The 23,854-nt window shown below is 36.5% G+C and overlaps 1 protein-coding gene across 5 annotated transcripts in view; it reads right to left on the bottom strand.

Moving 5' to 3' along the window:
- Ppn (proteoglycan-like sulfated glycoprotein papilin) overlaps positions 1-23,854 on the bottom strand; it is a 101,902-nt gene that overhangs the window by 35,796 nt on the left and 42,252 nt on the right. For all 5 annotated transcript variants that reach the window (XM_083109336.1, XM_083109335.1, XM_083109339.1 and 2 more), the window contains exon 2: positions 4,393-4,453. In XM_083109336.1, coding sequence (XP_082965462.1) covers positions 4,393-4,453 — 61 coding nt within the window. The remainder of the gene's footprint in view (positions 1-4,392; positions 4,454-23,854) is intronic.

The following is a 23,854-nucleotide window of genomic DNA, read 5'->3' as shown; positions in this document are numbered from 1 at the left end:
CGTAGATATTCTATATACATATACTAAATGCAATTTCATTTGATGTGCTCAAGTTCTAATGTCTAATATCCGCGGTAACAGTAGATAACCACGAACGCTTTTTATCGCGGTTGCCTCTGCAATAGAACGATAGCTTCCTTTGGCAAGAAGGCGATCATTAATCACCGTACATTTCGACGCTCTACGTTATCAAGGATAAGAAGCAAAAAAACGCGATTTGAAGCAATTCTGCTTATGCACATCAATCTATTGACTAATAAAGGCAACTATATTTTATGGACTTATTTCTTCCCCTCGAAAAATAAAAACAGCATCCTATCTCGAAAATCCATAAAGTACACAAATATAGTTAGCTGCGTTAACTGCAACGTGATAAGAGAAATAAAATGGATATATAGTGAGAGAAAAATAAATATCTCTCTCGAATTAAATTGAATTTGATATTTAAGTCATCTCTATGCGCGCTAACTACGAAGTTCGACTTTAGACTAACGTGCGATATAAATCGTCACAATAATTGGATGTTGTCTCGGCCAATGCGGCCATGTCGACCACGATCTTGGAGTTACCGCCGATGCGCACCGCCGCTCGTACATGGAACGTGGAATTTGACGGTCGTAGAATGTTCCGTGAGATTGCGTGGCGAAGAGTTAATTAAATGGTTCGGGGAAATAGGTCTCCCTCTCTTTTTCTCCTTCTTTCTTTCTCTCCCTTTCTCTCCTCGGACTCGAGGGGTCAGCCGATGAACCGTGAACAGCCGGGCGCAACACGCCTCCTTCTTAATAATTGTCATATATATCGTCGCCGTCTGACCTCGCGCCCGCAAAACGCCACGGCGGTGGGTCCACGTAATGGCGATTTCGTCTGCGAGATCGCTGATAGCCGATTCACTGGCGTAACGAGAACGAAAGATCCATACATGTCCGTCACATCTCATTTCTCCGGCCAATTGTTGCGAATTCCGCGACGGAATGACGCGACAGCGATCGAGCACCGATTGCATACAAGGATCAGTCGCAGCATGGTATCGATGGTATCGCGGACGATTCTTGGCTTACTGCAATATTACGCAATCTTACGCAACTATTTGCATAGGCTCGGCGTACGATAATATCGCGATACGTTGATGCGAAAGCTTGCATGATTTGCATCTCTTGATACTTCTAGTGCAAATTATCGCTCGAAAACTTGATGAAGAGCGACGAAGCTCGAGCGCAGCTCGAGGGATGATTTCTTCAAGTTTCAACCACGCGTTCTTCAAGTTTCAACCGCAATAATTTATTATCTTAAAGGAGCGTATATAAGTATAGAGAACTTCTCTCCAGCCAGTGATTTAATAACAAGACAATAGCATTGCGCGGTTATATGAAAGTGTACTTGTTAATTTTTTAGTTTTTGACGAAGTAGGGATGTTACTCAAGAAATTATTCAACGAATATATTCAATTAATTCGTAATTAAACGAGATGCCTTGAACATTTTTGTTTCTCAAACTAATGTCGATAAAAATTTTATTTAGTTGGGATTATTTTTAATACTTTCTTTCCAACTATAAATAATAATATGTATGAAAATGAAGGCAAATGTTTGTTTATATATAACAAAAATTATTTGTACTTCAATTTAAATAAGTAAAAATAATTTTCTTTATATATAATTAAACATTTTTCTAATTAGAAATATAACTGGATATAACAATAGAAATAAAATTTTTCAAATAAAATCTATTAATTTTGTTTTGAAAATACCGGTGTCTATTGCAGTAGAAGAAGGACTAAAGCTTGAACACAAAAATTGCACATGATTCTCGCAGAATAATCATACCATAAACATAACGTGAAAACGCACGTTGATGCTTTCAGAAAAACGGAGAAAACAGAAGAATATAAATGGTTTTGCAATTATATATTTAATGAATAAGTACATCGTTAAAGATTGTATTTCTATAGAGACGTCAAAGCGATAAACTATTCCGCGTTCGTTTATGACGAAAAATATAATAGAAACTGATCGTGGTGAAAACGCAATTCGACTTGTAGCGAAGCTATCTTTTTCATCGCATGTTCTTAAACGATGTGTAAATGCCATAAGCAATGCTTTCCTCATCTTTAGAGGTACATATTGCATAATCGCGTTTGCTGTTCTCGCTAAGCAAGACGACTCTTATATTCTTCTGCTTTGTATGCTTTGCGTCATTATATCATCAGATTTTTTTATTTCTCGTTTACATAGTGAAATCGGAGTTTATGTTTAAATAAATGTTATATCGCGAATTCTGTAAAAGATATTTTTAACAATATCAATCCATAATATGTGAAACTTATAAGAATTCAATAAAAAAATTTCTTCTATAAAACATTATTTTCTCATAATTTCAACGGGCGCACAACGATAATGTCTCTTTAAATGCTCCTGAAATAATTAAATCAATTTTACTTCAAAAGAAGTAGTTTATAAATACATCAGAAAATATGTCAATTAAAAGAAAAAGAGAAATTAATTAACGTACAACTCATGAAGGAATTAATTGCCATCAAATCAAGACAAGCTTCACTTTAGCGTATTTCACGACATACCATCGCAATGTCCGTCCGTTGAGAGCGTCGAGATTGTCGGATACGTTTTCAAGATTCCTCCGCGTCTGTAACGACCACTTAACTTAGATTAGCCACGCAGTCTGGCCGGGAGTGCGCTGATGATGGTAAAAAGCTGCCATGAGTCAGTAGTGTTTTTCCCTTTCCCTTCGTGCCGCGACTAATAATCTCATTGCCGATCCTCGCGAATATCTCGGGAGCGCCACTCGAGCGCGTATATATACGCGGCAAATTTATAAATGTAATTTCCCTCTGTCAGAACGGAATGTCGAAGAACCAGATATTGCGAGGAACGGTTTTCGCAATTGCAACCGCCCGACAATGCAACCCATTTACCGACGTCTCGTTCATTTAATCCACTTTTATATCGCGCGTTGAATTGCGTTCGCAAATTCGCTTTAATATGAAAGAAAGAAGCCGCTAATTCGCAGCGTGCTTAAAACCGTCCTGTTATCGAGATCCCGATGCTGCTTTAAATATACTTAATATTTTAATTATAATTGCTCTTAATTAAATTTTTATTTTTAATTAAATTACTTATAAAAATATCATCAAGTAAAAGCGTGGCATTTGACAATTTGTCTCAGGTGACAAGATGTGTGCTTCTGACGTGGCGAGGTAGAAAGCTCGGGTATAAAAAGCTCCAAGGTTTGCCGCCGATGAACATGCCGCGTGTAACAAGAGATCCCGAGTTACCTCTCTCATAAGTTATTTCCCGTGTAAGTCGGACGCGGGTCGTGGGTGCAGGTAAAACAACGGCCACGACAGAAACACAACAACCGTCCGCATGCAACGAGATTACCGCGGTTTCCTTCGTCCACTGTTATGGAGGGAACGTTTCGTACGCCTCCATTTTCTTGCCCCGTCGAGGAAATCACGGGAATGTCCTCTAACGATATTCCCTCCCCTTATCCCGAAAACTTTCTCGCGATGCTGTAGCTTCCATTTCGGACCTAATCTGATCTCGCCATTACGCTTTCAGCATCGCCGGGCTTTTCGATCTTGCGGAACTACTTCCCCGCGAATTGAGTTTTGCGGCTGAAATGACGACAGTAATCGAGATGATATCGGAGATAACATGCATTTGCAAAATTATCAGATTTAATGGCAAAAAATCTTCGAATATCATTAGCATGAGAAATCCAATCAACGTCATCAAAATAAAATCTAAACAAAAATAAAGATGGATAAATTTAATTTTTCGGTTAAAAATTGTTGCGTGAAAAATTTCGAAAAAAGCTCGCGAAAGTCGATTAATGGTACATCTGGTCGTAACATGGTATTATATTTAGATATCTTGGAGCTGGGCCAAAATCAATTTTGGAGCTTGCAAACACACGCATATGTAGAAAGAAAGTGTCGAATATATATTCGATTATATCGAATATTACTGTCTACGTCACAGAATAACATTTAGATATCTTTCGTAGTAAGATATTAATAGTTTAAAATATCGGGCGTGAAAAAAATAAATAAGTTTAGAGAAAAAAAATACGGGATGCGATTAGCACCGAAGGCCATCTGTAATTATTGGTTACGTCGTAATAGTTTACGGAATCTTCATGTTCTCTATTGTCTCGGAGATTTCCTAGGAACAAAGTGTACCAAGATAATCTGCTTCGAGACCGGGAGGCCTTGAAACCCGAACCATCATCAAAGAGAAAGCAATAAAACCTGAGGGAATGCCGTCAAGATACGTTGAGGCCCTTGTCGTGGCTTTATTCCGGGCTTCAAGATATATCTCCCACGATGCTTTGTTCTTATGTTATAAATACTACTCGTTTTAGAAATGGACTTACATGTTTTGCGGAAGTATCCTGCACATGTGCTGCTATAAGAAATATTAGGAGCCCCAGCGACCTGCAAGAAAAAATTATAATTTGTAATATATTTTTAAAGAATTTATGTTAAATCAAATCAATAAGTATAAATATATAATATATAAACTAGACACAATACACACAATTTTGTGTATATTAGAATAAATGAAAAATTAATATATTAGTGTGTAAAATAAATAAATAATTCTCATGTTTTAGGCAAATTATATATTTATATTATATATTTAATTATTTATAATTATATATTCAGCATGATAGATGTTGATCTGGAATTCGATGATGCGTCAATCGACCTTATTACAACGGGACAAGTTTAACAAAGTGGTTCCGCGACTCTTTACGTCAGTAAGGCCGGTAGACAGTTATGTATTACGCAGCTTTATGTGAATCGAACACGCATTCTTGCCTCCATCTAACGAAAGTGATTCTCTTAAATGACTGCGAGGTTTCATAAATTGGTTTCGTAAATTGGAATCAGATAGCCGGTTCGAAGAAAAGACAGACAAAAAAAGGAAAAGAAAAAGAGAGGAATTCATGAAGGAATTCGTTTTCTTATGAGGATTCGCGAATAGCTAAAATCAAATCATCGAAGAAGAACGATCGTTCAGTAACAATTCTATTTGTTCCTAATTTAGCTTTCGAGAAATGTTTTCAGATTATAATCTATTTTCGCGCGCGGATTGTAATCCATTTATTCAGGTTATAATCTATTTTCGCATTATAATATATTTATTCAGATTATTATCTATTTTCGGATTATAATTTATTTAGTTAGATTATAATCTATTTAATCCTATTAACATGGAAGATTTTTACATCATTAAACGGAAAGACAGTTTGATAAATTATTCGCATCGAGTTGAAGAAAAGAGCACTTTGAGGAAGAAAGAGAAAAAGAAGAAATTTGCCGGAATCTACGAGGAATTTTTAAAACACAAAATGATATGTTATTTAACATAAAAACACGTAAGATTCTTTGTATATTTTCAGGATTTAAAATCTTTTTATCTCAGACTGAAAATAATCAATAACGCAAACATAAAGTGCTTTTACAACAGTGCAATCCACAGTGAATAAATAATTTTCCTATGAGCCGATAGTTTTTCATTTATTCTAATATACATAAAATTGTGTGTATTGTGTCTAGTTTATATATTATATATTTATACTTATTGATTTGATTTAACATAAAGCCGATAGAGAAAATGTAATCGATAAGAAATAGATCTTTTATTTGCATTATATCGTCGTATCATTCTCTATAAAATATTTTATGCTAAACTCTATCGCGCATCGGGATACATGTAAAATTTTTATGGATCACAATTTCGCATATATTGCAAATTGCATGAACAAAATTTATATTCAAAATTTACCACGTATGACTTCTGTCGCTCTAGAATTAACTTTTAGTTATCTGTTACATGAGACAAAGGTCACTATAAAATAAATAATAGTAAAAGCAAATCATAATTTTATATGTATTGAGATTATAAAAAAAAATAAAATTTGAATTATAATAATCAAAAGTATTCTAAAAACTGATTTGAAAAATAGGAAGGAATATCGGCAGCAGTCAATCAAACAAGTGCAATGTCTTGGCCAGCAGCGGTGACGATAATCATGAATGAACGTGCTTGCAAGCGTTTTTTGCGGTTTATATTGGCACGTATCATTGCGTAACTTCTTCGAGTAGGCGTCATTCAGGTTTGGAACGATGCCCGCAGAGCTGCGAGTGACTCGCTGCTATCCGGAATGGGCGAGCTCCAATATACAGGCGTCTGTTATCGGCTAGCCGGTCTAATATTCCCGCGAGAAGTGATTTATCGATTTTATCGATACCGATTTTACGCGACGGTAATTACAAGCGTTTTGTATTGCGCCTTGTTTAAAGCCGACATACAACGGCTATTCTGCGTATTGGAGCAGTCCGAATATAACGTCCGAATCTCCAACCGTTTATGAAAATCGTTTGCTGTTTATTTCAATAGGTGTTTAAATTCTAAATCTTTTATTTAGAAGCTATCATATCGGCAAAATGATGGAGCGCGATCAGAAAATTATATTTAATATATAAAGTATAACGGAAAAACAGAGAAAAAAGAGTGTACCTTTAATGCCTGCTATATCTTTAGAATAATTATGTTTTAGCGTTGAATATTATATCAAAAAAAGGACAATTTGCGTGGATTACTTTTCTGCAAAAATGGCCCGTAAATCGTGCCAAACGTAAGAAAGTTATATCGCAATTTAGGACCGCAATTATTATAACTGGTCTCAGCTGCGAGAAAAAGCTCTTAGGTAAAAATAGTTTCATGAAGCATGAGCGTATAGCTAGAGATACGGGGATCGTTTAATTGAAACGCAGTTTTCAGCGCACTAAGTGCACCTGCGAGGCATACGCTCATTTTTTTCTCATAGCATAATCGTAACGTCGATTGGTTTAACGACACTTTTTTCAGTTTCCTGCCTTTTAAACGTGTGCGTGTCATACGGAAATTATTTAATCGCGAGCCGAACTAATCGCGAACGCCAACAGCGTGGCTCTAATGTATAATTACCGGTATTCGATAATCGAGCCATTCGAGTTGGGAACTTCGGAAGTGCTTCTCCGTTTGCGAAAATAATTCTCCTTCCACTCAGCACATTGCGGAGGTGGCTTTGTCGGTATAAAGTTTCATATTGCAGTGTGTACAGTTCGCGCGCAATTTCTAGTTATGAAATTCTCTCATGAACTTCTGAGAATGTCAATAAAGTTCCGAGTATATCCAATTTGCAGAAATATGCAAATCGGTGACAAACACAAAGACGGGAGTAATCTTAAACATCTCTCGCGTAAAATCTGAGAACAGTAAGTCAATTGTGTTCGTAAAACGCATTTCTTTCTCCTACGCAGAGAAATAAGATACATACGTTTACGAAAAGATCAAATAAAAAATCAAGAATATATATAATTAATTGATTTAAAATTTCCGATTATGCGAATATTAAGTAAACGATTTATTTTTACAAGGAAAATTTTAGATGTTATTACGATAAGTAATATGAATCTTATAGAAACACAAACGTATTAGAATTTTAGTCTAGATTAAATAGTTAATAAAGACAGAAAATGTTTCGAAAGATGTAAAAATGTGTAAGAAATAACGCTGTGTATTGAATAAAATCAAATATTATAATAATAAAGAAAACGACTTACTGTTTGATTCTATTCACTGTTTGATTCTATTCACTACGGATGTTCGATGACGACTGTCGAAGCCTATCTCGAAGTGCTCAAGAACTATCAATACAATATCGAAGGTCGGTTCTCTGAAACGACCCTGACCTTGATGAAAACAAACCACAGTTTAATACATATTATTCTTCGGCAGGTAAATACTAGGAAATGTAAATATAGTAAAATTAAAGTCGCCGTGTTATCAATCGAAGAATTTAACGTCGCTTATAAAAGTTTATAATGGCATATGTTGTAAACAATATATTTGATGTGTTATCTCGGCTTTTAATATATGGAATTTTATCTCTTTATTGTACAATTACTTTTAATATTATATGGTTCATTAAATAAAATTATTACTATTATTAAAAATAATTATTATTAGCATAATAATTATTATTTTATTAACAATTATTATTAGCAGGTTTTTGTGTTAAATTAATTATACCGTTGCAACTTTACTTTTTGAAGTTTTGCTTCTAGATTGTCGGTACGTCAAACGAGATTTGGAGCTACATGAATATGCAAATATGGGCCGCGATCCAAGCCCTGCTCCTCTCTAACGAGGACCCCCCACGATCGCATTCTTAAAACTTTAGCTTAGACCAGTCGTGCCTCTCTTCTCTGCGCGTGGATTCGAACGTTCAATTATATACCATGATCGAGACGGCATGCTGTTTCACGTTGTAGAGAATTTTTCTCGCCAACTAATGCACAATTATCTACAATTATTAAATTTCTATTGGACTTGTCTATAAAAGTTTACCGTAATAAGCGTCTTTACGTGCTCCTATTTTCTATTTCTTATCATTTGTAAGAATTTTCTATATTTCTATAAGACAGGGATCTGTTATAAAGATGCGTTTCGAAAAAAAATAAATAATAATTTGTCAAAAATGGTGATTTAGATATTTTTATTATTTTTCAAGAATGGCGATTTAGATATTTTTATTATTTTTCAAGAATGGCTAATTTAGATATTTTTATAATACGTCTATCACAAGAAATGAAGGCTACGAGAGGCAAAAAGAGCGAATGCACTCGTGGAACGCGGAGGGAGACGCATCATCGTATCCGTGGAATTCAGGCGTAAGGTGCATCTCTCTGGTCGGACAACGGGCTCATTAGTAACGCAAGAACGATACTAAGCAGTATCGCTAAAAGTGGCAAAAAGGCATCGAGGTATGGTATGCCCACGCGAGAGTACCTCGGGGCGCTTCCACATCAGATTACGACTAGGCAGAACTGGCATAGGCCTTTAACGCGGTCTGCTCGCAGATAACGGCGATCCGATAACATTGTAATTGGTTTATCGGTTATTAATAATGGTACAACCGCTCTCGCGGTCGGTCTATCGCCAGGGTGCAGCATGCATCGACCTGGGGCAGCATATGTGCAGTGTATGATAATCGAAACATCGCCATTCCACGATTTCAATTTTTATAATATAAAGAGAAAGAGAAAGAGAGAGGAGGAAGGAGGAAGATTTTGCTGCGCGCTCGGACTTATTAACTTTCATCGGCAGAACTTTCAATAATATCGTTTAAACGTTATGCACGAGGTAATTCATAATGAGAGAGAAAGAGAATCGGCAAATCGGTGAACTTATATTAGTCTCGAATAGAGAGACTTTCTATTCAAAGTAGGACTATACGTGACTGTTCGAAATTAAATGTAAAACGAGTTAATTAATCAGCGTGTAATCACCGGATCGGTATTAATCACCATCGATTGAAGTGCGAATGGAATGGCAGCGGATGGTAAGAACTGCGAAATGAGATGCCGAATTTAAATGAGGCGAGCCGGGCGTTAAACGCTTGGATTAAGAAATGATTTTGGGGACACGAATGCGAGATTATACGAACTGCAACGCTGCTAATTCGTTAATCATAAATATTCAAGAGTCAATTAGCATCCTTAGCGGAAGGGTCCGCGCACTCTTGCCGGATCAATTAATTATCGATTTCCATTACGCTTGCGTAATGACCTATTAACGATGTGCACTTGAGAATGCTCCAGCTCCAACTTTCGTCTCGAGTGTCGCGGATTCGAGAGCGCGTCGTTCGCGCGTAAAATTTATGGCATAAATTTCTCATAAATGCGCCTCACGTCTTGTCGTTCCAACTATCGGGCAACTACGTGTACGCTACGAGCTTTTTTTTGCTTTTATTTGAATTTATGCGAATTATTCATCGCGAAACAGACGCGCTAACAAAAGTTCCGCGTGCAACTGTCTGATGTGATTATGCATGATGCATTGTTATGGGCATCGCGACAAATAACAAAACAACCGTCTGATTCCCGATGCGCAAAATCTATTATTTTGATTTATGACATTTGCGGCAGAACATGTGATTATAATTGGGATGTGCGCAAATAAATGATAATTATCGATACATGTCACCGTATATAATTTTAATATAATTCCGATAACAGCATGCATATTATAATGCATTATAACTTATCCCGATGGTTGTTCGAGAGACCGCGTATTGCGCACGTTCATGTATGCGACGTATAACACTAACCCATTAAACGTGCCTACGCTATAAAATATTTTTGCTCTCGTAATCGTGGGGATACGTTTAACATTTGACCTCTCACGCATCTTGCTCTTCGGTCGCTCGTTCGACGAACAATCCGCGCATCGGCGATTAATGCATTTTATTTTCCGAAGGGAAACGAAGGAGGATAAAAAGCCGCAAAAGCGGATATTATAGGTGTCCGGAACATCCAGATTGCACAATCGCGTTGATGCACCACCTTTCCGTTGTATTTACGTCGCCGCGATTGATAGATACGCGCTTTTGATAGACACGCATAATTACAATCTTTTGAAAAAAATAAATGACTCTTCACATTAATTACTCAATTATAAATTGTCGAATTTTCACTGCATTGGAAAAATTACGCGAAAGTTTTACGAGTGAAATATTCGCGAATTATTAAAATATAACTCTCGCAAAAATATAGGAATATAAATTTATAAATTTAAACTGCTGATGAAATTAATTGTTCATGCACAGAGAATTATAAATTACGAAAAACGTATCTCTATTAAGTAATTCACGCTCCGCTGCCGCTATGCAAAAAAGCAGAACTCGAAAACAGACTTTTTCATCGTACTTCGTTTTACTCATGTGTGTCACGTAATGAGAGTTATTTGCACGTGGATTGCCAGCCGTGTAATTTTCGGAAATACGCGTGAGAAATCGATCGCTTTTTGAAGCCGGGCCGTCGACACCTTGCAATCGAGCGTGATTACTGTGGACATTGCGGTGCGCGCGGATGGACCGTAATCATCCTCGCAAAGTGCTTTCTGTCGATTACATACCAGATGTCTCACGTTCCTCACAAGGGTATCAGTAATGCCCGATTTTCCCTCAACAAAATCCCCGATTGTTGAGCCCTATTTGCCAAATATTAGAATAAATAGTCACAAATATGATGTTGCGAAAATAAAATCGATATAGATTCGTTTACAAAATTAAAAATTTAATTAAAAATTTTTTAAAATTAAGACTGTTTTTCAAAAAAGAATTATATAAATAATCTTATCGTGAAAAAAAATTTCTGTAAATGAAATAAAAGATGTAAAGTATTTAAGATATGCAAGTATCAGTGTATCTCTGCTGTATTATTTGCAGACTTTGCAGCTATTTGAAAATTTATTTACGTATGATGATAGTATTGGCGCTGATACGTGATGTGGAATGTGATATCTAATTTTTATTCATAATTTTCAATTTCACGTAACAGCGACGACGCGAAATAATGGCATTTACGATGCCAATTATCTCGCGAAAAAGGTTTGGCACGGGCCGGCTCGTTGTTTGCAATTTACAAGCGCCGAGAGTGATTTTCATGGATTCAGATTAAGGCCCCGGGCAGCGTTTAAGCCGTCGTAGTTAATTTAGCGCGCCGTCATGCCGCCGCGATGTAATAATATGAAAGCTCCGCCGTCAATTTCTTTTAATGCGCGCTCTCGAGCTTCGTTAGAGTTTGCCGGGAATATAAACGAGTCGGACTACTTGCCATAGAAAAACGGGTCAAGACTCGTTGCCGTGTTAATTATCGAACACGAAGACGTACTGAAATCTTTATAAATACCTCTCACTGATCTTATAATTAAATGCGTTACAAAAGTGAAAATGTAACGAGTGACATAATTAGTGTCGCCTCATCAGTAAGATGAATCGAATATTCGTTACGTTTATTTCTTCTAATCTTTTTCAGCGTAATAATATAGGATAAAAGAAATTTAAATTTAGAATTTAGGAAATATTAATATTTTTACTCTTTTCTTCTCGAATTTTGGATATCTTTACATGACAATTTGTACGCGACGCTATAAGTGCCTCGTAATCTCTTCATTATACGTATCTAAAGTTCGATATCCAGATAACACATATTGAAGGTATTCGAGAGGGCATCGCGGCTGCGAGGAGGCTCACCGCAAAGATTGCTATCCGATTCGGCAAAAAAGAGTGTAAACCTCGACATTAGCCGGTTATCCGAATGAGTATCTAGCCCGGGGGCCGGTTCTTGGGAACGTGCCAACGTTGCCTGCCGATGGCTGGAGTTACAACGCCTTGTAAAGTGGCGGTTAGAACCCTTTTGTGCACTGACCAGCCGGAGAAAATCCAAGTAATTTCGCGGCTCATACCGCGCGAACAATTTTCTTCAGCTGTCATTATTAATAATGCGTCAAGTCACTCGAAAGTTCACGATGAAAAATTATTTTCGCGTTCGATAATTGATATTTTTTAATTTATTTGACTGGATGAATTAATGAAGCGGTTTTTAAATCTATCACACAAAATTACATGTAATACATTCGGCGAATTATAAATACCATTATACTTAATTTATAATGCTAAAATTTTTAAAAAGCTAATTAATGAATAAAAAATTTTTTAAAAACTAATTAATGAATAAAAATTTTTAAAAAGCTAATTAATGAATAAAAAAATTGTCTTTCTATAATAATCTAATAATATATGATATAGCTAATACTTATATGTATCTTTTTATATGTAAATAAAATTATCGCAATTTTAATTCAAAAACATTCACGTTGATTTATCGTTTTTAAGTCACTTAACATTTAAATTCGAACCAGCATTAAATTTGAAGAAAATGTTTAATTTATTCTTCTACGTTCAATTTATGCGCTACATTTGCGCGAGCAATTGGAATCAAATGCTGTAATTGCTAATTCGGATCTATTGGTAGTAGATCCTTCCAGGAACAATAGACGCAGCGCGTGTGCTCGAGATATCCACATGCCTGATGCAAGCTTAATCCCTCTATGATATGATCGCATTAGGAGTCCTACAAGATCGCCTCCCTGGAGCGTAATCGAGGTCAGTATCGAAATGGGATTATGTCCTGGGTGTATCGATCTCCGACGAATGCAATCGTGACTGTCCAGGATACCGATCGTTGTTATGTTACGACATTTCGTCGCGACGTGCCTTAATCGAAATCTAACAACGCATGGGAAGCAATCGGATAAATGACATCTTAATCGTCACAAACGAAGCATTCGTGCAATAAATATGTCGTTCAAAAAATATAATAAATCATTCAAAATAAATTGAAATTCTCCTATAGTTTTGCCGGCGGTAATGAAGATGAATTTTGCATCTCTATCGTTGATAGCTAGAAAGATAATAAACGTTCCTTACTTATACTTGGTCTCGGAGTTTATTGGCAAGAAGAAATTCCTCAAATACTAAATTCGTAAAGTGGCTGAAATTATGTAGACGAAGGTAGGAGCAAAAAGACAGGAAATGTGCATTTATAAGATATAAATCCTCCAACTCTTGAAACGGAAATCTCGAAGATTAATACAGCATTTAATATGAGAGATTTTTCGGGCAAAATTGGGAGAAGTAGACATCAAGTGGACAAGCATTCTTCACGAATCATAGAGAAATTGATGTACGGAAAGCTCAAGATTGAAAAATAATTTCAGATGCAATAAATGACTTAATATTTCATACTATGACATTTCCCGGCTCGCTTTGACCGTATTTCATCAATGAAATACAGTATTCGTGCGCACGTGCGCGCGACAGATGCACACGCTGCACGTGCGTCATTAGTCGAGGCTCCACGCACTCGCGAATTTCCGCGGGCACTCAGGTTCATTCAGCCGTGATAACAGTACCCTCGAGAGTGGCTATGGAAAGAGAGAGAGAGAGAAAGTCCGACTCGTACTTTAGCCGCAGGTGCAAAGTTCGCGCGGTGAGAAAGTGGTCGTGACTTACGAGCCGGGTGCTGGCCCGGTCGCGGTGGTCGTAATTAATCATGCGCGTGGAACGCGTATCTAATTCCATAATGATCGCAACAAGAACACATTAAGTCGAATCGAATAAGAATCGATTGTGTGGATTTCGAGCTTTGATAATCGCAAACCCCTCGACTCGAAAATGATAGCAAAAACGATTTAATGTAATTGTAAACCTTCTGATTCATCAATGAATTATCTAACGAGATTCGTTGAATCGTCTATATAAACATGCATGCACATAGGAGACTTTATATGCCTTTAAATATTATGAGCATCGTAAAGATATACATACATTACCGCGATTATTTTTGCTATTTTATTATTATTTTTGTTATTACACTAAATGCGCATAATTCAAATTAAATCGTTGACTTAAAAGAATATTTCTAAACATCTTTTATAGATTTTTATTTGTAATTCCCATCATTATAAATTTATGATGCTTTTGAAATTGTAAAGACTTTGCATATAATACCATTTTTACGAGTAAAGCAAACTTAAGGAAATGCGAGATGCTGATACATCAAATAGCATTTTCAGCCTTCAATCGTTTCCATTCGCTTCTAAAAGAAATCCTAGGAGAGGGAAAGAAATCTTTCCTAGTTCCTGCCAATGAATCCAGGAATTCATAATCGTACACACTCAATGATTTCTTAATAAACGATGCGGCAGGAACGTAATTCTAATTATCATTAATTATTATTAATTTCTATTAATGGTGACGTAATTTTGCGAATGTAGCGCGTATGGTCGCGCGGAACGTTGATTCGGCTCGAGAAGAAACAGCCGGATGAGATCATGGGAAAGGACTCCTTTATTCACAGGACGAGACAAAGAAAACGGTATCCTGTGTGCCGGCGACACACAGACGCCCGTATCTGTACCATGCGTTTGCCATTTCTCCCTGCGGCGATGCCATCCAATTCTACTCTGCCTGATGAAACTCTCCATTTTCATCCGTCCTTATCGTTCGCGTTCTTTGAAACACCACCGTTCATTTCCGTTGGGGAAAAAAAATCACGCGATTCGACGAGAATCACGATGCTTAAAGTTTTGACGTGCGAATGGTTTCGCTTGGATGGCAAAGATTCACAGTGGAAATATCTCCACTGGTATTCAACGCTATACCGTACATTCCACAATATCTATCGTTATTAAATTTTCTAGTCGAAGTCTCTCATAATATAATTTATATCGGTATTGAAATCCTGAAACTCGCAATCTTTAATCGTGTTTCTGCCAAAGTTAAATTACATTTTCCTTCTAGAAATCTCTCATATCCCTTTAATCAGGGTGTGTTTTTCCACCATACTATATATATAACATTTATTTAAGTACGCTAAATCTGATGATTATACGTAACAAGTATTTTTTATATTAGAAATTCCTCTTTTTTATTTCATATAATAAATTTATATTAACATGCAGAATTAATACCAAGATATCTCTCACAAATTACAAATTGATTTTTATATTATTGCATTATATCTGATATATCTGAATATAATTATGTATCACGATAATATTTTTCTCATTAATGATACGCTATTTCGAACTTGCCCGAGGCTTTGGTCGAAGGCCAGGATCAAAAGGGTAACAATATGTATTCGCGCGAATTTTCGCAAACGTAAAGTTTCATGCGTAAATGCGAGTTCCCTAGGAACGAGATAGAAACCCTTGAATAGTATCGTTAACACAAGTTCATTGCTCTCGACTCCTAAGTGACTTACACGTGATTCGCAGTGTCTGCGCTGTCTATCCCTGTACTATTTTCGCACATTCTCTCTTCATTCTACCTTCCACTTCCCTTTCCTTCCTTTTTGCATCCGCGCGTGAATCCATACATGTAAACTATTTACACTGGTCTCTTGTTCCCTCTATTTCCGCCGGAACCTTTTTCTCTTCTTTCGTTCAGCAAGCATTCAGTTTTCAGCTCCCGGCATCATCCCGTTCCTTCTCTTACGCTCGTCTGTCGTTCTGTCATTTCGTTGGCAATTCATTACCCGGAGTTAAGTCACGCCTTTCCACGGCCCTTGGGATTTCTCTCTGATAGCCATGATTGCGCGCGAGCCTTCCCTCAGGAGCTTTTTCCAGTTTTCCGTGCTGCTCGACGACCGAGGTCGCGTAAATTCTCAACGACGGATGACGTGGCCAATCCTTCGCAGGAGCCGATTCCTTCTCGAGAGCTTTAAAACGTGGCCGCTAACCCACTCTTACGCTTCAGACGTGATCAGCTGCAAAGGATAGGTATCAGGGAGTGACCCAATTTTTTTTGCTGCAAGAAAGTTCGAAATTTTTACTGCCTTCGCTAAGTGATCGTTGCAAAAATACTTGAAATTAAGTAGGATCATTGATATTCTCGGTTATTAAATTTAATTTATGAATTAATCAATCGGTATAATACACAACAAATATTAACAAATAAAATAATATGTAATAAAATGTTCTATTTTTCTCATATAATTCATCAAAATCTTGCTATTAATTACTTGAATACAATATAGCTGGCGACAAAAGCATCCTTGATGGAAATTCGAGAGAGATTGAATATTGCGTGAAGCATTCAATGAAGTGTTCGTGTGCCACCTAACGCGACCTTGCGCGAAGAGCGTAAAGAAGAGAATTGCACAGAATTGCGGATAACATTGTTCACTGTCTTCGAGGGGGCGGCCAGTTTCACGCCGGCACGAATACGAGAAAAACGAGCTTTCTGGTCACGGAAGTCTGTACGTGGATGGAGAAGAAAAACAAATTGCCCCAGACCCACCAGTTTCAGGTGACCTGCATCGAATAGCCTCCTCGTAGGAAACCACGCGACTAAGTTTTGTCATATATACTGGTCTAGCCTCGCCGTTTCGCATTTCGCGGAGAAAGCGAGTACCGCACGACCCAATATTTTCCACCCGTTATGCGGAAAATGTTCTCGAGATGCTTAAGAAAAAAAATCTGAATCTCAAGAGTGACATCGCGAGATGCTGCCATTACTTCTCTCTAATTACCGTCGCAATTACTTTCCTCTTGCTGCTAATTGCGAAAGGAGCTGGGGAGTAAGGCAAGATTATAACGTTATAATTTCTAAAGTGATATCTCGAGAAAAGAGGCGTGTCTATGCAAAGCAATAAAGATAAATGCCTGTGTAAGACTATTTATTTCATGACTTTCTCATGCATGTATATGTTGAGATTATTTTTCGAGGGAATTTTTTTTTATTATCTTATTCACGTTTTTTGGGGGTTTCTTATTTTAATAACATTTTTTATGTACATTAACGAAATGATTAAAGAAAGAGAATACCTGAATTATAACTAATATAAACATATCGTTTGCGTTTGTATTTGAATCAATTTATCCACCTAACAATTGGAGAATACAGAATTACGAAATTTACGGTAGATTCAGTAGAATTCGTGACTTGCACAAAGGAGCGTGAAAATGGGAATTATGATGAAATTCGCCAAAAAATCGGAGCAACCTCTTTCGCGACCAGTTTTTCAATGCGCCGGTTCCAACGTCCCTGATGCTTATGAGAACCGGAACAAAAAGGAAATCTAAATGCGACTACCAAAACTGTCGGCAGTCCCTTTGTCTCTACTATGGGCTAATTGAGCGGAACCTGGGCTAGTAGTGGGTTTACTGGCGAATTCAGTCGGATCTGACCGAGCCCCGCCGTTCGTTCCCGCCCTTTCGAAACGTATAGCCAGACATAACTTCTCCGATAGCCGTTTTTTCGCTCTCGCCCTTTTTGAATTCTTTCGCTCTTGGTGGGTCCGTAGACACATCTATCGAAAACACCAAACTTCTAATTCCTTCTATCAAGTTATACTCTTCAAAAATACTTTTTTCTATCAAAAAGATACACATTTATTAAAAAGCTAAATTAATATTTATAATATTTTCACTAGTTCTCGCGTAAATATATGTGCAATCTTTAACTTAATTTAATTAAATCTAAAATAATATTATATAGATAAAAAAAACTTCGTAAAAAAGTCAATATAAAATCCATTCGTTGTCCTTCCTAAATAACAAATAATTCTGTATGCAATTTTATGTATAGAGTGGGTTTCTTGAAAAGTTCTTGATATGTCTTTTTTTTAATTTAGATATGAACGAAAATATTTTTTAAAAATAAGCGTGATACTTCGCTTGCTGAATATTATATAAGAATATGCGTAGGTCAAGAAATAACAGCTTCATAAATTTGAAAGAAATAAACGTAAAACACTTTGCATTAATTAATGATAATTTATATGCACATATAAATTGTGAGATGAATGCATGAATAAATATATAAACGTTTACGATAAAAAGTAAAATTTAGAGAAAAGAATCGAGTCTTCCAGTTCGTCTATATCACTAAGAAATTGTACAAAATATTTTTAAATATTCTTCCTTTTCAATGAACATTATATATTATATAATGTGTATATTAATTATTTTCAGATAGTTTGGAAAAAGTTGTTGCAACATTTTAAAATATAATAAAAAATAAAACGATGATGTATATTTCGCATAACATTTTTCCATTGCACGCCTCACATTTCCAAGATGCACGTAATATGTTTCTTCCGCAAGTAGTCCATAAGAACTAGAAGGAAACAAGTCATAAATTCTGCACGAACTTATAAATTTTATATACTCACATGACATTGCACGTAGAGATAGCAAGATAGCAAATGTGCGCGATACAATTACAAATTTCGTTATGAATATCTACGTCTATGTAACATGTAACATTCAATTTCCTTGATTTGTTAGGACATGCGTCAAAATTCGACACGCGTCAAAAGTGATTTTAACGAACGAAATTATATATTTAGAGCAAAATGAGCGAAACGCATACTTATCGTTAGGAAACATTTCATCCCTTTATGACAGTATTGCGACATCTGCGGGACTGTCATCGACAATCTATCTGGAATGCTTTCCGCCATTTGGATCGGAATAAGCTCGCGAGCTCGCTGGTCCCGACTGCTAGATATCAATGGATCATGATGCGCGTTAATATGTCCTACACAGAGACGTCGATATCTCGCTCTGAAGAATCTTGCAAGGGCGACTGGTAATTCTCAAAAGCCGGCAGGGACATTAAAGTTCATTCGGCCTCTCATTATCGTCTGGCGGGTCGATTTCGTTCATCGTCACGATGGCACGAAGGCGAAGAGTAGACACAACGACTTTTTTGTGCATTGAAATTTTTTTATGCTTTGGAAGCATCGTAAACTTAGTTACAACTTACGACAAAGACTCCTCTGTGTTCGTTAACTTTTACATTAATTAAGGATAAAAATAATCATAAAAAAGTGAACATATCTTGTGAAATTGTTAATTAGAATCATTAATTTCTTTTTATATATTATAGTTTAGAAATATTAAAAAATAAAAATAGCATGCGTTAAATATTTAAAAATGCATGTCAAACAAATTTGAGTTGATTGTGATAATTTAATTAAAAAAAAGAGAAATAATTATTGTCAACGAATATTAATCACATTTGAAATTTCCAAGTATTTATCACAATAATATAAACAGAGATTGTCAAATTCAAACCAGACATCATGATTGCTCCAATAATAATTACATGTGAGCTAATCAATCGGCAGCGATTCGTTCGCTAGGAGTTTCACGATCTCGTGATGAAAGACGGCAAGAACATGGAATTGTAGGAGATTATTTGAACGTTCTGTTTGCTTATCGCCAACTGCGACGTGGCAAACATACGATCGAGGAAATTGTGACAAATTGGTGACAAATTGTTTGATTGTAAGACCGGTATTTTATGATCTTTCGAAATACCTCTCTGTTATACTACATTCCTGACGATTAATATTTATAGATTAATATTAAGAACAAAAAAATAAATCTGCATTAAAATTATAAATTTTTAAAAACATGTCTAAATTCTTGTGCAAAGAATATAGCTTGCTTTATCGAGTACGGCGATCTTTTATTTCATCACCTACAATATTTGATTATTATCTAGCTACGGTAGAAAAAAAATTTGTCGTGAACAAATTGAAATTAGATATTGCGTCAACTTGATAAAGAACGATATGTTTAACTAGGCTCCCAAAAATTATCCCTAAGATTTCGATCGAGGGGAATCTAACGCAGCTAAAGCTCTCTTGATTTACGCTGGCCTCGGGCCAATCGTTAGGCTTTCAATCTCGAACATGGTCGGGACGATCGAGAGTTAAAAGCGCGTGTTCGACGAATTTAAAAGTCGATCGCTTCGGGCTGATCTCATCGTTACGCGCTTCAGTTTACTCGAAGCTAGCGACAGATGGTGAAGTTGAAACAAGTTTTTTTGACCGTGAGACTCATCGGGTTAAACGATAATAGCTTGGATGAGAATACTTAATAATTTTTAATAATGAGATAAATATTAATGTCGAATACGTCCCTTTTATATCAAAGAATAACGCGTAGGAAGGAGGTTTATTTGATCACGTGACCGGAAGGAATTCAACGGAATAGCGCATCAGTTCGAACGCGAAGGACGCGCAATTTCATCAGTTTTGGACGAGGATGCGTAATAAGTATGAGGAAATGCGGGGGAAGAGGTGCTATCATCCTAACGTCCGGGATGTGGTTCCTATCTAAACGGACAGAGGCTGGTATCGCGGCACCCACGCAGAGCGCCACGCGAATAACTCAATGAGAATCGCCGATTTCATTACAATTAAAATGACTATTATTTCGCGAACGTAATAGTTGCGATAACGAGCCATCGAAGCGGTAGAAGAGCCGGCAGCACCTACTGTAGCACGCGCACGACGAAAAATCGGTTAATTAAATTCTCCGTTGAATCAATTATTCGCAAGGGGACTGCGTGCTCGTTTTTCGATTGCGCTTTTTTGAATACGCAAAATAATAACATTTAAAATTTACATGATTTTCGGAATTATGTTTCAAAGGTGCATGAATTTCTGTGAGATGCAAATAGAAATAATTATGTTATTATTAATTAATTTTATAAATTTATCTTGTAACGTGAGAGAGAGAGAAAAAGAGAGATAAATTTATATTAAGATATAATTTAACATAAGATGAGATTGATGTGTTTGCATGTTTACGTAAATATTGAAATTTAATTTATTAATTGAATTTTTTTATTTCGTATATAATTCGTTGGAAATATAATTAATTTTGTCGAGGCTCGCGTAAACCGATATCGCGAAACAAATGAGATTAACAAGCAAACACGATTTTCTGATGTCATTATACACGTATTATCTCGATTAAAAATTGGCTAACAAATTAAAATACAACGCTAGGGTGGATTTTAATTATCAATTTTCTTTATTTTCGCACCATATATATGATTTTTCGGAAAGATAGTTAATTCCGCATATTATATCACAAACAGTAGATATTTACATTATCTTTACGAACACGAAATGACACCGAGTTTAAATTATTCGTAATTAGAGCGAGGATCGAGCGACTACGTTTATTAAGTGATAAACGCGAATACGCGTACCCTGCTCGTTAAAAGTCTCTCTGTGGTCCCATTAATTATAAAGTTCATTCGCAATAATTCGCCATATAAGTCGACCTCAATTCTCAAGCCGTTATTTCGGTACTATAGACGAGGCTAGTGTCGATTTCGGTGGACCACCAGTATTTGCTTGTTTTGTCTGATAGTTCTTTTACTACTGTCGCCAGGCTGTTCGTCGTGTCGACGGTATCGACACGTGGAGAGACTGAGAAGTGTCAAATTCTCGACCCTCTCACGAACACGGTGACGTCCGTACATATATATACATATATATGTACTCTTTATGCGATGAACATAAAACTAACAAGATCGAGCGTTGACGTAATCATACAAGTTATTTTTACACTTGCCCTATAACACGTGGCGCGCGGGAATGCCGACAGATTCAGCGGCTTTCACGGATTTTTGTCTCATATGATAATTCTTTATCTACTTCACCTACTTTCTTCTATGGCGGCGAGGAAAAAAATTCTTGTCATACTATTTCGCATTGTTACTAGTGACAAATTTGGCAAGTCGATTAGAATAGTTGCGTCTTAACGTGTGCGTTTATCTTTCTCGCAACAAGAATTTATTCTTTCAAAACCGATAAAAAAAAATTTATAATTAAATTTTTATAATTTATATCGAATTCTCTTATAATTTATATCCTTTTCTTTTTCATATTATAGTCTTTTATGAATATCTTTATAAAAGATATTTATAATATGATTTAATAATTCGCAGAAATAAATCTTTCGCCTAAATCTTTTGCTAATGATAGAGAAAGTGTTTTTACATGACGCAAAATTAAAGCGACACAATCTGGAATATTTAAGAGGCATTTATAAACAAATATTGGTTGCTTAGGATTTATTTTCGAAATGTTCATAAACTCCAGGTATACTTAAATTACCTGGAAAGTAAAATATCGTCGTGTGCGAATTTACGGATTTTATAAAGGATTGTCGTGACTTAAAATGGATGTATGTAATAAGGATAATCAAATCAGCGATTCGTGCTAAGCATATATTTGGCGTTCAGAGACGTGACTCAGTAGCCAGTTGAATGAAATATTGATTACGTCTGTCGCAGCGGGCGTGATCGTTATATCGCACACCCGTAGCATGTTATGTCACAGCTTCAATGTATGCAGATGACTTGACTGATGTCATCGCCGGCCACGATTTCGCGCGGTTAAATTTTGTCCCTCAGTAGGTCGTATCCACGACCCAGGCAACTTTTTGGTGTTGAAAGAATTGTCGATAATACGTCCAGTAAGCATATGTCAATTCCAACACGATTCCAACAAGATGTTATGCAAATGTGTTTTAACTATCATCACTAATATTTATATTTGATTAAGAGAAAGAGAGAGAGAGAGAGAGAGAAAGATGATTAAACTTCCAAGCCTTACGTAAAACTGTCAACATGATTCTCCTTGCAAAATTAATCCATACATGTACATTCAAATAAATTAGCGATGAGTGAACACTCGAAACTAATGTAATCGAAGATATCCGAAAATTTGCGCAAACTAACACAAATACAGTCCTAAAGAAGAAGAAAAAAATGCTGCAGAAAATTTTATAGAAATTTTATCGAATAAATATAAACTATACAATATTTTCGGACAATAGCACATATAATGTTACTGGCAATTATTTTATTAATTTATAATATAATTTTCCCGCGTATTGCACGCTTTAAATCGCATTTATAAAAATTCAAGGATAAAATTGCAATCTGCGCGCACGTTCAGGTTAGCTGCGAGCGAGATTAGATACAGTAGACGAACCGATCAATGGACTGAGTATTTCACAATGATGGCATTAGCAAAGCCAAGTGGCCGAGACGCGCGACTTCCGTCGTGGCGAATTTAACGTCATCGACTAACCGCGTGTAGGATTCAAGAAAAGAGAAAAAAAGATAGAAATTCTCTCTGCGAAATGGTAGACTTTGATAGTAATATTTTTGTCAGGAGAAAGTAATATTTATTATTGAGTGTGACTAATCGGCTTGAAGCCGAAAAAAGAAGATTCTAAGAGGATAGCGTGAGAGAGAAATGTTTCTAAAGAATCAAAAAACCGGTTATGAGAGCAAACCGAGCGCGGTGTCGCCATACGAGAGATAATCGCGCGCGCGCACGCGTTCCGTGACTTTTGCGTAATCTGAATTCCTATTAAAACCCATGGCCCGGAGTTTGTTCAACCTCCACACGGCGGTAAATTACGCTCGTCGGTTTTTCCCGGCGACGGGTGACTAACGGCGCTTTCGCAGGAAGCGCAGGGGCTTCCCGATAGGGAAATAGTTGGCGAACGCCGAGCGTTTCCACGCGAACGAAAAATCATCGCTTCCCACATCTTTTATCGAATATTTTCGGTACACCCGATAAATAGCCAGGCTATCCGCGAGCTATAAT

Source organism: Camponotus vicinus, unplaced genomic scaffold, assembly GCF_025532165.1.
Source record: "Camponotus vicinus isolate PSW18456_S1 unplaced genomic scaffold, iyCamVici1.0 SCAF_9, whole genome shotgun sequence".
Lineage (NCBI taxonomy): Eukaryota > Metazoa > Arthropoda > Insecta > Hymenoptera > Formicidae > Camponotus > Camponotus vicinus.
Note: the sequence above shows the minus strand (reverse complement) of the source record. Positions and strands in the feature narration are given on the sequence as shown.